This window comes from Stegostoma tigrinum, chromosome 41 (assembly GCF_030684315.1).
Source record: "Stegostoma tigrinum isolate sSteTig4 chromosome 41, sSteTig4.hap1, whole genome shotgun sequence".
NCBI classification, from domain to species: Eukaryota; Metazoa; Chordata; class Chondrichthyes; order Orectolobiformes; family Stegostomatidae; genus Stegostoma; species Stegostoma tigrinum.
In genome coordinates this window covers 1,299,414-1,317,129 of record NC_081394.1, presented here as the reverse complement: position 1 = coordinate 1,317,129, position 17,716 = coordinate 1,299,414, and the positions used below count along the sequence as shown (strand labels likewise).

At 56.4% G+C, this 17,716-nt stretch overlaps 1 protein-coding gene across 1 annotated transcript in view; it reads left to right on the top strand.

The window, feature by feature from the left end:
- The window catches only part of LOC132206675 (B-cell receptor CD22-like), a 90,189-nt gene that overhangs the window by 55,004 nt on the left and 17,469 nt on the right, over positions 1-17,716 (top strand). Inside the window, exons 8-13 of the mRNA XM_059641273.1 lie at positions 2,217-2,486; positions 5,502-5,777; positions 9,959-10,267; positions 13,911-14,248; positions 16,876-17,136; positions 17,260-17,284. Of these exons, the coding sequence (XP_059497256.1) occupies positions 2,217-2,486; positions 5,502-5,777; positions 9,959-10,267; positions 13,911-14,248; positions 16,876-17,136; positions 17,260-17,284 (1,479 nt within the window). The remainder of the gene's footprint in view (positions 1-2,216; positions 2,487-5,501; positions 5,778-9,958; positions 10,268-13,910; positions 14,249-16,875; positions 17,137-17,259; positions 17,285-17,716) is intronic.

Here is a 17,716-nt window from a genome sequence, read left to right as displayed (position 1 = left end):
GGGCACTGTCGGAGGGTCAGTGCTGAGGGAGCGGGCACTGTCGGAGGGTCAGTGCTGAGGGAGCGGGCACTGTCGGAGGGTCAGTGCTGAGGGAGTGGGCACTGTCGGAGGGTCAGTGCTGAGGGAGCGGGCATTGTTGGAGGGTCAGTGCTGAGGGAGTGGGCACTGTCGGAGGGTCAGTGCTGAGGGAGCGGGCACTGTTGGAGGGTCAGTGCTGAGGGAGTGGGCACTGTCGGAGGGTCAGTGCTGAGGGAGTGGGCACTGTCGGAGGGTCAGTGCCGAGGGAGCGCCCGCACTGTCGGAGGGTCAGTGCTGACGGAGCGGGCACTGTCAGAGGGTCAGTGCTGAGGGAGCGGGCACTGTCAGAGGGTCAGTGCTGAGGGAGCGGGCACTGTCAGAGGGTCAGAGCTGAGGGAGCGGGCACTGTCAGAGGGTCAGTGCTGAGGGAGCGGGCACTGTCAGAGGGTCAGTGCTGAGGGAGCGGGCACTGTCAGAGGGCCAGTGCTGAGGGAGTGGACACTGTCAGAGGGTCAGTGCTGAGGGAGCGCCACACTGTCGGAGGGTCAGTGCTATGGGAGCACCGCACGGTCGGAGGGTCAGTGCTGAGGGAGCGCTGCGCTGTCGGATGGTCAGTGTTGAGGGAGTGGGCACTGTCAGTGGGTCAGTGCTGAGGGAGTGGGCACTGTCAGTGGGTCAGTGCTGAGGGAGCGGGTAACTGTCGCAGGGTCAGTGCTGAGGGAGCGGGTAACTGTCGCAGGGTCAGTGCTGAGGGAGTGGGCCCTGTCGGAGGGTCAGTGCTGAGGGAGCGCCGCACTGGACCGTCGGAGGGTCAGTGCTGAGGGAGTGGGCACTATCGGATGGTCAGTCCTGAGGGAGTGGGCACTGTTGGAGGGTCAGTGCTGATGGAGCGCCACACTGGACTGTCGGAGGGTCAGTGCTGAGGGAGTGGGCACTATCGGAGGGTCAGTGCTGAGGTAGTGGGCACTGTCGGAAGGACAGTGCTGAGGTTGTGGGCACTGTCGGAGGGTCAGTGCTGAGGGAGTGCCGCACTGTTGGAGGGTCAATGTTGAGGGAGTGGGCACTGTGGGAGGGTCAGTGCCGAGGGAGCGCCCGCACTGTCGGAGGGTCAGTGCTATGGGAGCACCGCACGGTCGGAGGGTCAGTGCTGAGGGAGCACCGCACTGTCGGAAGGTCAGCGCTGAGGGAGCACTGCGCTGTCGGATGGTCAGTGTTGAGGGAGTGGGCACTGTGGGAGGGTTAGTGCTGAGGGAGTGCCGCACTGTCAGATGGTCAGTGCTGAGGGAGCGCCGCGCTGTCGGAGGGTCAGTGTTGAGGGAGTGGGCACTGTCACTGGGTCAGTGCTGAGGGAGTGGGCACTGTCAGTGGGTCAGTGCTGAGGGAGCAGGCACTGTCGGAGGGTCAGTGCTGAGGGAGCAGGTAACTGTCGCAGGGTCAGTGCTGATGGAGTGGGCCCTGTCGGAGGGCCACTGCTGAGGGAGCAGGCACTGTCGGAGGGTCAGTGCTGAGGGAGTGGGCACTGTCGGAAGGTCAGTGCTGAGGGAGCACCGGACTGTCGGACGGTCAGTGCTGAGGTTGTGGGCACTGCCGGAGGGTCAGTGCTGAGGGAGTGGGCACTGTCGGAGGGTCAGTGCTGATGGAGTGGGCACTGTCGGAGGGTCAGTGCTGATGGAGCGTCGCACTGGACCGTCGGAGGGTCAGTGCTGAGGGAGTGGGCACTATCGGAGGGTCAGTGCTGAGGTAGTGGGCACTGTCGGAAGGTCAGTGCTGAGGTTGTGGGCACTGTGGGAGGGTCAGTGCTGAGGGAGCGGGCACTGTCGGAAGGTCAGTGCTGAGGTTGTGGGCACTGTCGGAGGGTCAGTGCTGAGGGAGCGGGCACTGTCGGAAGGTCAGTGCTGAGGTTGTGGGCACTGTCGGAGGGTCAGTGCTGAGGGTGAATGTGAGACTCTCTCTGACAGCAAGTCAGGCAGAGAATGTGAAGATTACTCCCACAGGGAACAGGGGACAAACTTGGATCGGAGGGGCTGAATGCCCTGCTTTGGGGTGTGATTCTGAAGATTTCTGGTTGTCTCTGTCTGAAATAATGTCAATGCCCATGGATAGCATTTATGAGGGGATTTGGGAGAATGTTCCATGATATTCCACAGCTTTATCTCTCTCTCTCTCTGGCCTGAATCGAGCTGTAATTCCTCTTGTAGATGCCCCACGAGATGTTACCGTTGTTCGCACTGAGCCACTGGGAGAGGTGAAGGAGGGAGACCGGGTGACCTTGACCTGTAACTCCAGGAGTAATCCAGAAGCTGGCTACACCTGGTTTAAGGACAATGTGAACAGAGCAGCTCGCAAGGGGACAGGGAAAGTCCTGACCATTCACTCCATCAGCCCAACCGATTCTGGAGATTATTACTGCAAAGCGGAAAACCAGTTTGGAAACTCCACCTCAAAGAGCTTCAGGATCGAGGTGCTCTGTGAGTGAGATTCACAGACTGACCTTTTCCCAAATCAATCTCCCCGGGCTCCGTCACCACTCGCTATTTGAGAGAGATCTGTCCAAAACACCACTGACCCCTCCGTCTCTGAGCTCGCAGCGAGCCCCTTTCCCCACTCACCCTCCTCTCCCTCCCTCTCCTGCGCCGTTCCCCAGTCCCCCTCGATTAGAAACTTCCCACTCTTCATTTCCAAATCCCTCCATCACCCCCTCCCTGTCTCTGTCACCTCCTCTGTCCCTTGCAACCCCTCCCTCTCTGTGTAACCTACTCCAGCCCCTGCACCCACTCCTTATTTCTGTCACCTCCTCCACCCCCTACACCCCCTCCCTATCTCTGTAACCCCCACCAGCACCTACACCCCGTCCCTATCTCTGTCACCACCTCCAGCCCCTACAACCCCTCCCTATCTCTGTAACCTCCCTTCATCCCCCTACACCCCCTCCCTATCTCTGTAACCTCCCTTCATCCCCCTACACCCCCTCCCTATCTCTGTAACCCCCTCCAGCCCCTAGAACCCCACCTATCTCTGTCACCCCCTCCAGCCCCTACACCCCCTCCCTATCTCTGTCACCCCCTCCAGCCCCTACACCCCATCCCTATCTCTGTAACCCCCTCCAGCCCCTACACCCCCTCCCTATCTCTGTAACCCCCTCCAGCCCCTAGAACCCCACCTATCTCTGTCACCCCCTCCAGCCCCTACACCCCCTCCCTATCTCTGTAACCTCCCTTCATCCCCCTACACCCCCTCCCTATCTCTGTAACCCCCTCCAGCCCCTAGAACCCCACCTATCTCTGTCACCCCCTCCAGCCCCTACACCCCCTCCCTATCTCTGTCACCCCCTCCAGCCCCTACACCCCATCCCTATCTCTGTAACCCCCTCCAGCCCCTGCACCCCCTCCCTATCTCTGTAACCCCCTCCAGCCCCTAGAACCCCACCTATCTCTGTCACCCCCTCCCTATCTCTGTCACCCCCTCCAGCCCCTACACCCCATCCCTATCACTGTCACCCCCTCCAGCCCCTACAGCCCCTCCCTATCTCTGTAACCCCCACCAGCACCTACACCCCGTCCCTATCTCTGTCACCACCTCCAGCCCCTACACCCCCTCCCTATCCCTGTCACCCCCTCCAGCCCCTACAACCCCTCCCTATCTCTGTAACCCCCTCCAGCCACTACACCCCCTCCCTATCTCTGTAACCTCCCTTCATCCCCCTACACCCCCTCCCTATCTCTGTAACCCCCTCCAGCCCCTAGAACCCCACCTATCTCTGTCACCCCCTCCAGCCCCTACACCCCCTCCCTATCTCTGTCACCCCCTCCATCCCCCTACACCCCCTCCCTATCTCTGTAACCCTCTCCAGCCCCTGTACCCCCTGCCTATCTCTGTCACCCCCTCCAGCCCCTACACCCCCTCCCTATCTCTGTAACCCCCTCCAGCCCCTACACCCACTCCCTATCTCTGTAACCCCCTCCAGCCCCTACACCCCCTCCCTATCTCTGTCACCCCCTCCAGCCCCTACACCCACTCCCTATCTCTGTAACCCCTCCAGCCCCAACACCCCTTCCTTATCTCTGAAACCCCTTCCAGCCCCTACACACCCTCTCTCTCTGTGTCACCCCCTCCTGCCCCTACACCCCCTCCCTAGCTCTGTAACCCCCTCCGGCCCCTACACCCCTCCCTATCTCTGTAACCCCCCCTCCAGCCCCTACACCCGCTCCATATCTCTGTAACCCCTCCAGCCCCTACACCCCTCCCTATCTCTGTAACCCCCTCCAGCCCCTACAACTCCTCCCTATCTCTGTAACCCCCTCCAGCCCCTACCCCCATCCCTGTCTCTGTAAGCCCTCCAGCCCCTACAACCCCTCCCTGTCTCTGTAACCCCCTCCAGCCCCTACCCCCATCCCTGTCTCTGTAAGCCCTCCAGCCCCTACACCCCCTACCTATCTCTGTAACCCCCTCCGGCCCCTACAACCCCTCCCTATCTCTGTTACCCTCTCCGGCCCCTACACCCCCTCCCTATCTGTGCCACCTCTTCCACCCCCTACCCCCCCTCCCTATCTCTGTAACCCCCTCCAGCCCCTACACCCCCTCCCTAATATGTAACCCCCCTCCAGCCCCTACACCCCTCCCTATCTCTGTAACCCCTCCAGCCTCTACACCCCCTCCCTATCTCTGTCACCCCCTCCAGCCACTACACCCCCTCCCTAGCTCTGTAACCTCCTCCAGCCCCTACACCCCCTCCCTAGCTCTGTAACCCCCTCCAGCCCCTACACCCCCTCCCTATCTCTGTAACCCCCTCCAGCCGCTACACCTCCTCCCTGTCTCTGTAACCTCCTCGAACCCCTACACCTCCTCCCTATCTCTGTAACCCCCTCCAGTTCCAGCTCTTTAACCTTTTCCCAATTCCGTAAGACATAGGAGTGGAACTAAGGCCATTCTGCCCATCAAGTCCCTTCCACCTTTTAAATCATGGCTGATCATCGCTCTTCCCTAGAATTCTATCCCCCAACCTCTGTGCCCTTCTCCCTCTCCCTTTCTCCCCCCTCATAGACAAAATCTCAAACTGAGCATTTCTCCGGCTGTCCATCCTGTAGGATCTGTGATTGAATTTTCTGCAGGATCCCGCTCAGCTGCTCTCACTGAATGACTGTCATAGAGTCATACAGCGTGGAAACAGGCCCTTCGGTCCAACCCGTCCGTGCTGACCCAGATATCCTAAATTAATCTTAGCCCCATCTGCCAGCATTTGGCCCATATCCCTCTCAATCTTTCATAGTCAGGAAAATATGGAATGCTTCACTCTCCACTACACCACCAGTTTTGGTGACATCTTCAAAGTTACTAGCCATCCCTCCTATGTTCACTTCCAAATCATGTATGTGAATGATGAAAAGCAGTCAACGTCGCACCGATCCCTGTGGCACACCACTGGTCACAGGCCTCCAGTCTGCAACGCAACCATCTCTCACTGAGGGTCTTGTTCCTTCTCTCAGATGCCCCTCGGAACATGAAGGTGTTGATCTCTCCATCGAACAGTACGATACACGAAGATGACAACATCACCCTGAGCTGCACCAGTGACAGCAACCCCCCACCCACCTGGTACAAGTGGACACGGAGACGTGGAGAGGAGACTGAAGACCTGGTATCGTCTGAGATAGACCTGACCTTGTACGGAATCACTCACAAACAGGAGGGTGTGTATTCCTGCCAAGCGGGGAACACTGTCGGCACCAACGAGTCAGAGGGCCACAGGATAGAGGTTGCACGTAAGTACACAGCCCTAATATTCACCTCTGACCCCGTGCCCTCAGCCTGAGCATTCAGCACAGATCTCTCCGTTAACACTGCTATACTCCCAGGGCAGCCTGGTTCCCTTTGATATGACCCAATGCGGGCAGAGTGAATGGGATCTTAGAAAGAGCTTCATTTGATGGCCATTTCTGTTCCAACTGTCCCAAAATGATGGGTGGGAGGTTATGAGGCGGTGCACATTTGGATTGCTGGTCCAAATTCCTCAAGGATTTTCTGATTTTAGAGTGAGCGCAGTTACAGTTCGGAAGATGGAGGCTCTGTCCCATAGTTTGGACAGAGCGGGCCGACCAGGATCCAACCGAGATCCTCTCAGCCTGACCCTGAGGGCATTGAGTGGGGAGAATGTGGATCGCCCAGCCCCTGGGAAAAGGTCGGGTGAACTGTGAGGCTGCTGGCATATTGTTTACAAACACACAAATTTCGTTGTACTAAATACAAAAAGGAAACACAACTTAGACGGCCCTAGGCAAGAACTAACAAGTCACAAACATCAGAAAGAAAGATGCATTCTCTTTCTCCCTCGAGGGCACATCAAACCTCAGTGAAACCGATCTCTACGTGTCCAGTTTGGTTGGCACAGATGCTCCCTTTCTGCAAATTTCTGTGGTGCATTTAATGCTATTGTCTCCAATTAACATCACTGGCGACGGTCTTCGAAATGAACTGATCACTCAGCTCACTATTGTTCCTTAACATCGGTTCCTTCAGCTCGAGTCGCATTGCATGGCTTTTCTCTGTGATGCCGCCACAACAGGCTGCTTCCTTCTAAGCAAACTCCAGACTTCTTCCCCCTTGGAGACCTGCTCAACACGTGCCTTTACACACCTCTGGTCTTTAAACGATACCTGCGTCTTGCCTCTCTCTCTCTCTGAATCAGCGATGCCTTCACAGCGATCTCCCTAGATGACTTGCTGGCCCATTGCACTGAAATCTCAGGAGGTCTTGTACAATATGAAATGAAACTCACCGCCCCAAAATTACTTTCTAACCCTTTCAAGCAGAGCAAGTCAGCCCTTTATGGAATTTACAAGGAAGTCACATTATTCGCCACACATTGGGAATTTAGCACAGTTCCCTTATTTGTGTGATCGAATTTCAGATTCCATGATACCAATAAGATTAGCTTTTGGGTGTAAATTTGATCATTACAAGCTTAGTTATTTCAATTGCCCCATCTCATCCCCATTCCTTTCTACACAATGCCTCAAAAAATCTGAAACATTATCCCAGTCTTTCTTCGGTCACTGAGCTGGGATCCACGATGTTGTATGGGATTACACTTGAAGAAATCCTTCCCTCACCTCAGTCCCACCCTGGATCCTGATGCTGTCGAGACTCCACCTACCTTCCCCCTCTCAGGGGAATGCATGCTCCCTATATTTATTCATTAGTCCCTAATTGCCCAGAGGGCAGTTCAGAGTCAACCACATTGCTGTGGTCCTGGAGTCACGTGTAGGCCAGACCAGGTAAGGATGGCAGTTTCCTTCCCTAAACACTACAAACATGATCAATGACCCACCACACCCCAGTAACGCTCTCTTACAGCCTCTTCCATCAGGCAGAGGATATAGAAGCCTGAACATATTTGCGAGTAGGTTGAGGAACAGCTTCTTCCCGGCCATCATCAGACTGATGAATGGCCTCTCTAGTCTCAAATAACGCTGATCTTGCTAACGTTGATCTTTCCCAGCACATGCCCTGTGCAGTGTAACCTGTCTGCCTCTGTCTAAGTCTTTTTGATCTGTACATCCTTTGCTTACTATGATCTGCCTGTGCCTCTCATAAACAAAGTTTTTCACTGTACTTCGGTACAAGAAATAAATCAATTGATCGACTGTCATCATCAGACTCTTAATTCCAGATTTTGTTTTATTGAATTCGAATTCCATTATCTGTAGTGTAGGGCTTGAACCCAGATCCCAAGAAGTTAGCAGGCCAGGCGGCATCAAAAGAGTGGGGAAGTTAACATTTCAGTTTCTGAAGAAGGGTCCCAACCCGAAACATCGGCTTTCCTGCTCCTCTGATGTTGCCTGGCCTGCTGTGTTCCTCCAGCTCCGCACCGTGTTCTCTCTAACTCCAACATTTTCTGTTCTTACTATCCCCAAGATTGTTGTTCTGGGTTAAATAGCCCAGCAATAATATCCCAAGGCCCTCACCTCCCTATTGAACCCGTACATCCCTGTTAGAGATTTGTGCATCTCAATCAGAATGCTCCACCAACAATCTTCCGTCCTCACCCGGTCTGGCCTACACGTGACTCCAGGCCCACAGCCACGTGGCTGACTCCCAGCTGCCCTCGGAAATGGCGCAGGATGCCATGCGCTCGTACCCATCACTGCAAAGCCTCAACAAAGAAAATGGTCTCCCTGGCACCGACCCCAGGCACCGGGAAAGACAGGAACAGCCCTGTTGACCCTGTGGCGCCCTCATCACTAACATCGGGGGGTGAGGGCCAACATCGGGGGAGCTGTCTCACAGAGGAGTCAAGCAACAGCCTGACACAGTCACGCTCACAGAGTCATACCTCACAGACACTGTCCCAGGCACCCCCATCACCGTCCCTGGGTACACCCTGTCCCACCCGCAGGACAGACCCAGCGGAGGGGAAGCCACAGTGGGATACAGTCGGGAGGGAGTTACTCTGGGAGCATTGACTCTGGACCCCACGAAGTCTCATGGCTTCAGGTTAAACATGGGCAAGGAAACTTCCTGCTGATTGCCCCGTACCGTCCTCCCTCAGCTGATGGCTCAGTCTCTCCTCAATGTTGAACAACACTTAGAGGAAGCACTGAGGATGGCAAGGACACAAAATGTGCTCTGGGTGGGGGATTTCAATGCCCACCACCAAGAGAGGCTCAGCAGCAGTATTACTGATCGGGCTGGTCGGGTCCTAAAGGACAGAGCTGCTAGACTGGGTCTGCGGCAGGTGGTGAGGGAAAAACAGACTTGACCTCATCCTCACCAATCTGCCAGCTGCAGATGCATCTGTCCATGACAGTATCGGTGAGAGTGACCATCGCACAGTCCTTGTGGAGACAAAGTCTCACTTTCACATTGAGAATAACCTCTATCGTGCTGTGTGGCACTATCATCGTGCTCAATGGGACAGACGTCACACAGAGCTAGCAACTTCAGACTGGGCATCCACATGGCGCTGGGGGCCATCAACAGCAGCAGGATTGTACTCCAGCACAATCTGTAACCCCATGGCCTGGCATATCCCCCACTCAACCATCACCATCAGGCCAGGGGATCAGCCCTGGTTCAATGGAGAGTGCAGGAGGGAAGGCCAGGAGCAGCATCAGGCAAATCTGAAGGTGAGGTCTCAACCTGGCGAAGACACCAAACAGTGACAGCAGCAGGTGATTGACAGAGCGAAGCGATCCCACAACCAATGGATCAGACCTAAGGAGTGGGATGGAATACTCCCCACTTGCCCCTGGATGGGGGCAGCTCCAACAACACTCAGGAAGCTCGACACCATCCAGGACAGAGCAGCCCCCGCTCGATCGGCCCCACATCCACAAACATCCCACTCCCTCCCCCCCACCGACGCTCAGTCGCAGCAGTGTGTACCATCCACAAGATGCTCTTCAGAACCTCACCAAGGCCCTTCAGGCACCACCTTCCAAACCCACAGCCACTTCCATCGGGAAGGACAAGGGGCAGCAGGTCCATGGGAACACCACCCCCTGCAAGTTCCCCTCCGAGCCCCTCACCATCCTGACTTGGGAAATATATCCCCGTTCCTTCAGTGTCGCTGGGTCAGAATCCGGGAATTCCCTCCCTGAGGGACATTGTGGGTCAACCCTACAGCACATGGACTGCACTGGGTCAAGAGGGCAGCTCACACCCAACTTCTCGAGGGGCAACTAGGGACGGGGCAAGAAATGCTGGGCCCAGCCACAGACACCAGATCTTTGAAGAAATAAGCAGACCAAGCATGATCCCAGTCCCAGTCTGCTCCCAATGGCATTCCTCGAGGAACAGGAGTGATATTGATGGGGTGGTTGGACAGTGGACAGGCGTAGAATGTACTGGGATGCGTTTGTTGCGATTACTCTCTGGGATGTCAAGAGGATGTGAGGGATGCTAACTAAATGCAAATCTCTTCTCTCTTCCCTCGATGTGACAGGCCGCATCAGGCTGAGCATGGGACTGAGCACTTGCTCAGGGACGGTGGAGGTTAAGTATGGCGGTACTTGGGGATCAGTTTGTGATGACCACTGGGGCATGGCAGAGGCAAATGTAGTCTGCCAGCAGCTGGAGTGCGGGCACGCGGCCGTCGTTGTCAACTCCTCTGCGTTTGGCCTCAGGAAGGGCCCCGTCAAACTGGATGATGTGAACTGCACCGGTGCAGAAAGCTTCTTGTGGGACTGTGTTCACCGAGGCTGGGATCAGCACGACTGCACTTACAAAGAGAACGCAGGGGTCATCTGCTCAGGTCTGTTTCACAGAGCCCCATAGCGGATTGCAACCTCACCCTCAGCCCTCCTTCTCTCTCTCTCTCTCTCTCTCCCTCTCTCTCTCTCACACACTCACTCCCACACTCACTGTCTCTCTCTCTCTCTCTCTCTCCCTCACTCCCACACACACTCTCTCCCTCTCTCTCTCCCTCACTCCCACACACACTCTCTCTCCCTCTCTCTCTCACTCTCTCTCCTTCACTCCCACACACACTCTCTCCCTCTCACTGTCTCTCTCGCTCCCTCACTTTCACACACACTCTCTCCCTCTCACTCACTCTATCTCCCTCACTCCCACACACTCACTCTCCCTCTCTCTCTCACTGTCTCTCTCTCTCTCTCTCTCCCACACACTTGCTCTGTCTCACTCTCTCTCTCTCCCTCACTCCCACACACTCTCTCTCCCTCTTTCTCTCTCTCCCTCACTCTCACAATCTCTCTCTCCCTCTCACTCCCACACTCTCCCTCTCTCTCTCTCTCATTCCCACACTCTCTCTCCCTGTCACTCTCCCACACACTCTCTCTCTCCCTCTCTTTCTCTCACTCCCACACTCTCCCTCTCCCCACTCCCTGCCACTCTGTCTACCCCTCTCCCCATCCGCTGTCACTCTCTTTCTCCCTGTCTCTCCCTCATCCACTCCCTGTCACTCTCTCTCCCCACCTCCTGCCACTCTCTCTACCCGTCTCCACTCACCCAGTCCCTGTCTGTCTCTCTCTGCCTTTCCCCATTCCCTGTCACTCTCTCTGTCTCTTTCTCCACTCCCTAACTCTCCCTCTCTCTCAGATTCTCTCATTGCTCTCATTTTCTGCCTTTCTCTCTCAGTGTCTCTCTGAGATCGTCATCTCTCTCTCTCTCTCTCTCACTGTCTCTTTCTGACTCAATCTTGCAGGGCCAAGTCCTCTCGCTCTCCCATTTCCCTCCCTCGCTCTCTCTGAAACCTGCCTCTCTCCTGCTCCCTATATCCCTCCCTCACCCTCATTTTTGCTCTTTCTGATGTTCTCTCTCTCACACCCCATCTCACTCTCTGTCTTCTCCCCATCTATCTCTCTCTTTCTCTCCTTTTATCCCACTCTCCCTCTCCTTTCTTCCCAGTCTACCTCGCTATCTCTTTTTCTCTCCCCGTCTATCTCTGTCCTTTTCTCCCAGACTCTCTTGCCCTCCTTCTCACACTCCTTTCTCTCTCTCCTTCTCTTCCAGTCTCTTTCTTTCTCTCCTTTCCTCCTGCTCTCTCTCCTTTTCTCCCAGTCTATCTCTCTATCTCTTCTCTCCACTCTCTCTCTCTCTCTCTCTCTCTCTCCTTCTGTCCCTCTCTCACTCTTCTCTCTCTCTTTCTCTCCCAGTCTCTGCCTCCTTTTTCCTACTCTTTCTCTCCTCCTTTCCCGGACTCTCTCACTCCTTCTCTCCCTCTTTCACTTCTCTCTCTCTCTCCTTCTCTCCTAGACTGTCTCGCTCCTTCTCTCCCTCTTTCATTTCTCTCTCTCTCTCTCCTTCTCTCCTAGACTCTCTCGTTCCTTCTCCCTCCCCCCCATCTCTTTCTCTCCCAGCTGTCTCTCACCTTTGGACTGGGAGCAGGGAGTGACAGTCCACGTGGAGCAGGGGGGGTGGGGGGGGTGTGGGGAGGGGTTGTTGTGGGTGGCGGGGGTGGGGGGGGGGCGTGGGTAGACCGTGCCCCATCAAGCAGGGGATGATTGGACCAGGCCATTGCAAACCCCCAGACTGTGCAGTTTCGGGAGGGGGTGCGCCAGTGTTGGGGGGGGGGGGGGGTGGTGTGGTGTGGGGAGAGACGTTATTTCCAGGGGGCAAAGCGGGGGGAGGGGGTCCGTCACCAGAGGGACACGGATTGAGGAGAATTGGGAAATCGACGAGAGGAGGGGGGAGAGAATTTGTTCACTGACTTTGTAACCTGGCAGCTGCAAAAGGAGGGGATGGGATGATCGGAAAGGGGCGACGGAATTGCGGCACCGTTCCGGGGGTGGAGGGGGGAGTGGGGGGACTGGATACAAGGAGGACAGAGGGTTCAACGGTGCCAGTACGGGTTGGATGGGCCAAATGGCCCCTTCAGGTGCTGGCTCAGTCGAGAAGGAATGAATCAGCCTCAGGGCGTTGTCTGTTTCAGAGGAAGATGTCGCTGCCCTGCAGAGCAAACAGAACAAATGCACAGGGAACTACTATTGGAAACAAGGAGACGATTACTGCCAAGGTACCCCCCCCCCTGCACTGTCACAGAAACACCACCGGGGGAGCTCTACTCCACACCTAACCCCGCGCTGTCCCTGTCCCTGGGGAGTGTTTGATGGGGGGGGACAGTGTAGAGGGAGCTTTACCCTGTGTCTAACCCCCGTGCTGTCCCTGTCCCTGGGACTGTTTGATGGGGGGGACGGTGTAGAGGGAGCTCTACTCCACACCTAACCCCGCGCTGTCCCTGTCCCTGGGGAGTGTTTGATGGGGGGGACAGTGTAGAGGGAGCTCTACTCCACACCTAACCCCGCGCTGTCCCTGTCCCTGGGACTGTTTGATGGGGGGGGGGACGGTGTAGAGGGAGCTTTACCCTGTGTCTAACCCCCGTGCTGTCCCTGCCCCTGGGAGTGTTTGATGGGGGGGGACAGTGTAGAGGAAGCTTTAACCTGTGTCTAACCCCCGTGCTGTCCCTGGGAGTGTTTGATGTGGGGGGACAGTGTAGAGGGAGATTTACCCTGTGTCTAACCCCCGTGCTGTCCCTGCCCCTGGGAGTGTTTGATGGGGGGGACAGTGTAGAGGGAGCTTTACCCTGTGTCTAACCCCCGTGCTGTCCCTGTCCCTGGGACTGTTTGATGGGGGGAACGGTGTAGAGGGAGCTTTACCCTGTGTCTAACCCCCGTGCTGTCCCTGTCCCTGGGAGTGTTTGATGGGGGGGGACAGTGTAGAGGGAGCTTTACCCTGTGTCTAACCCCCGTGCTGTCCCTGGGAGTGTTTGATGTGGGGGGACAGTGTAGAGGGAGCTTTACTCTGTATCTAACCCCATGCTGTCCATGTACCTGGGAGTGTTTGATGGGGGGGACAGTGTAGAGGGAGCTTTACCCTGTGTCTAACCCCCGTGCTGTCCCTGTGTCTGGGAGTGTTTGATTGGGCAACAGTGTAGAGGGAGCTTTACGCTGTATCTAACCCCGTGCTGTCCCTGTCCCTGGGAGTGTTTGATGGGGGGGCAGTGTAGAGGGAGCTTTACCCTGTATCTAATCCCATGCTGTCCCTGTCCCTGGGAGTGTTTGATGGGGGGACAGTGTAGAGGGAGCTTTACTCTGTATCTAACCCCGTGCTGTCCCTGCCCCTGGGAGTGTTTGATGGGGGGGACAGTGTAGAGGGAGCTTTACCCTGTGTCTAACCCCCGTGCTGTCCCTGTCCCTGGGAGTGTTTGATGGCGGGGGGGGGGGGGGGAAACAGTGTAGAGGGAGCTTTACCCTGTGTCTAACCCCCGTGCTGTCCCTGCCCCTGGGAGTGTTTGATGGGGGGGACAGTGTAGAGGGAGCTTTACCCTGTGTTTAACCCCCGTGCTGTCCCTGCCTCTGTGAGTGTTTGATGGGGGGGGGACAGTGTAGAGGGAGCTTTACCCTGTGTCTAACCCCGGTGCTGTCGGTGTCTTACAGACCCTGAGGGGATCCGCTTGGCCGAAGGCCCCCACCGCTGTAGCGGGCGCCTGGAGATTCTTTTCAATGGGACGTGGGGCACAGTTTGCGACGATGAGTGGGGCCAGGCCAATGCTGACGTGGTGTGCGAGCACCTGAAGTGCGGCCTGCCCACCAGCTACGCGGGGGAGGAGGGTCTCCACCCCAAGGGCAGCGAGGGAAGCCCCATCTGGCTGGACGACGTGCAGTGCCGCGGCAGCGAGCCAGTGATCTGGGCCTGCCGTTCTGCCTACTGGGGCGAGCATGACTGCCATCACAAGGAGGATGTCAGGGTGGACTGCGAATGTACGCACCATTGGGTTGGTTGGGTTGGTTGGGTTGGTTGGGGTGGGGGGGGGGGGGGGGCGCGTGGACTCTTGCTGTGCCTCTGCCCCGAGTGCCCGGCCAGAATGAGGCCGCCCGGCCCCGTCCTTTCCCCCAACCCCGCTCTGCACCCCACCCCCCCCCCAACCTCCTGCCCTTCCCATCACACAACTGCTCCCCCCGACCTTCGTCACCCTGCCCACCATTTCTCGTTCACATACCTGCCCAATGCTACTCTCAGCTGAATCATCCCCCGCAACGTTGGCTCAGCCCTAGTGGAGCAGGCTTGAGGGGCCAAATGGCCTCATTCTATACCTTCTGTACTCTGTTCGCAGAGCGAATGCACCCAGTCAAATGTCTCTCCGTTGAAGTTCTTCGGAATCTCAGAATCATTATGGCTCAGAATCAGGCCCCTCAGCCCATAATGCCTACTCCGGTACTATCCCCCAAACTCTTCCCTTCACACCCCCCATCTCTTTTCCACCATTTCTATCCCAATCCCTATCCAATGCTTCCATCCCCCAATCTCCTCCCTCACCCCCCCATCTCCCTGCCCCCCATTTCTACCCCAATCCCAATCCAATCACTCTATCCCTCAATCTCCTCCCTTACCCTCCATTTCCTTGCCCCCCCATTTCTATCCTCAATCCCCATCCAATGATTCTATCCCCCAATCTCCTCCCTCCCCCATCTCCCTGCCCCCCATTTCTATCCCAATCCCCATCCAATACCCCTCCCTGATGCTCCAATTGAACGCACCCCCCCCCACCAACATTTCCAGGCAGTATATCCCACCCTCTAACTACTCGCTGTGGGGTCGGGGGGGGGGGGCGGGGAACATGTTATTAACCCTCACAGCCCCCTCGCTCCGTTTGCACATCACTTTAAATCTACCCCCCCCAACCCCGGTTCTTGTTCCTTTTCCCAGCGGGAACAGCTTCTCCCGATCAACTCTGTCCAGCCCCCTCTCACAGGTTTGAACCCCCCCTCCCCCCCGATTGAATCTCCCTGTCCCTCAGCCTTCTCCTCTCCGAGGGGGAGCCGACCCCAGCTGCTTCAGCCTGTCCTCAGCACAGAGCCTTCTCATCCCTGGGACCGTTCCTGTAAATCCCTCCCACACTCTCTCTCTCTCTAACACGTTCCCGACTTCCCGATAATGTGGGGCCCACACCTGGACACAATACTCCAGCTGAGGAGTGACAAGGATCTTGCACAAGTTCCCCATCACCTCCGAGCCCCTGTGAATAAACCTGAGGGCACCGTGTGCTTTATTCACTGCTCTCTCTCTCTCCCCCCACGACCTGCCACCTTCAGTGATCTGGGCACATCTACTCCCCCTGCCCCTGCCCCCTCCTTTCGATATGTCAAGTTTAGAACCGCCAATATTGTACATTCACTTGGGGGATAGTACCGGAGCAGGCACGATGGGCTGAGGGGCCTGATTCTGAGCCATAACGATTCTGAGATTCCGAAGAACTTCAACGGAGAGACATTTGACTGGGTGCATATCGCCTCACACACCATTACGAGGGGATGTGAGCCTGGGAGTGAGGGTGCCTCACTGCATTTGCATAGCGCCTTGTTGAGAACCCCCCCACCCCCGCAGCGTTGTGTCCCGTACTGGTCTCCATTGCCTCAGCCAGGGTAGACCTGCTCCACAGGGTTGCGTTCACCCAGGCTGACCCATGGGATTCTGGGATCATGTGACGTGGGGATGTTGAGGAGACTTGGCCTGGAGTCACTTGTGTTCAGAAGAGTGAGGAGTTGGGGGTTGCCGTGGAAGCCCATAACATTGTAACAGGGGCATAGAGGCTTACGACCGGAAGAATGTTCCCGATGACCGCGGGCAGCCCTGGGCCATGAGGAGACTGGGTCGGGCTGAGATGAGGGACAAGCGTCTTCCCCCAGAGCCGGGGGAGCCCTGTGGGTCTCTCCGTCACTGAAACAGGTTTGGAGCCGGAACACTGAAGAGGAAGTTAGATCTAATTCTCAGGGATCAAAGGGAATGGGGGAGAATCGGGGAAGTCGGGGGGTGGGTGGGGATCTGAGTTGGATGATCAGCTGTGGTCCTGTTGAATGGGGTAGCAGGCTCGAAGGGCCAAAGGGCCTACCCCCCCCACAACCCCATTCGTCACGTTCCTGCACAATCGGTGTAGGGTTAGCACAAGAGGGACGGCTTCCCTCTGATTGGCCCAGAGTGGAAATCCAGAACTAGGGCAATCCAATCTCAGAGAACAAAGGATAGCATGTCTTTTCATAGATGTGTGCTCCAGGGCAGGGCTGATTGGCCTCCTGTACCTGTGGGACAGGTTTGAGGAGGGGGCTGAATGGCCTCCTCCTGTCCCTGTGTAGCAGGCTTGGGGAATGGGGCCGAATGGCCTCCTGTTCCTGTGTAACAGCCTCGGGGGAGGAGCTGAATGGCCTCCTGTTCCTGCGTAACAGGCTCGGGGAAGGGGCCGAATGGCCTCCTGTTCCTGTGTAACAGCCTCGGGGAAGGGGCCGAATGGCCTCCTGTTCCTGCGTAACAGGCTCGAGGAGGAGAATGAATGGCCTCCCATTTCCGGGGTCTGCTGTCTACCCTCTGCCCGAGGATGTACTCAGCAATTCCTTCACCGTTTTCCAGTGGCCTGTGTCGCCCCGGGGGGACAGACGAGACGAAGAGCCTGACTCCCTGGCACTGAGATCCCAACCCGATCCGGAAATTCTCACACGGCATCGGGAAGCTGGAACGAACAGGGATTACAGCAGGTGTGCGCTGCGCTGTGACATCAAGCTACCCATCGAATTACACAGACCATCTGTTATAACAGTGAACGCAAAACCTCGTTTACACCCTCAGGACACAAGGCATTTCATTGGGAAAGCAACAGCGCAATCTGACTTGGTCACATTTTCCATCATTCATCCCGATCTTTCTTCTGCTTACTCTCGATAATTTTTCAATTGGAAATAATTTTGAATGTTATATTTAACCTGATTCCTGTCTTTTGTGTTTCCATTTCTACAGATATTGCTGAGGTCACACCACGTGGGTATTTCATGTTGAAGATATTTTATTTTGTCAGGACAAATGTTTAATAATCTACAATGTGCGGTCAGAGTTAAGGACGGGCTTCTAAATATGTTAGAATTGTTCAGATTTTATTCGCACCAAATGGGGGTCAGTGCTGAGGGAGCGGGCACTGTCGGAGGGTCAGTGCTGAGGGAGCGGGCACTGTCGGAGGGTCAGTGCTGAGGGAGCGGGCACTGTCAGAGGGTCAGTGCTGAGGGGGTGGGCACTGTCAGAGGGTCAGTGCTGAGGGAGCGCTGCACTGTCGGAGGGTCAGTGCTGAGGGAGCGCCACACTGTCGGAGGGTCAGTGCTGAGGGAGCAGGCACTGTCAGTGGGCCTGTGCTGAGGGAGCGGGCACTGTCGGAAGGTCAGTGCTGAGGGAGCGGGCACTGTCGGAGGGTCAGTGCTGAGGG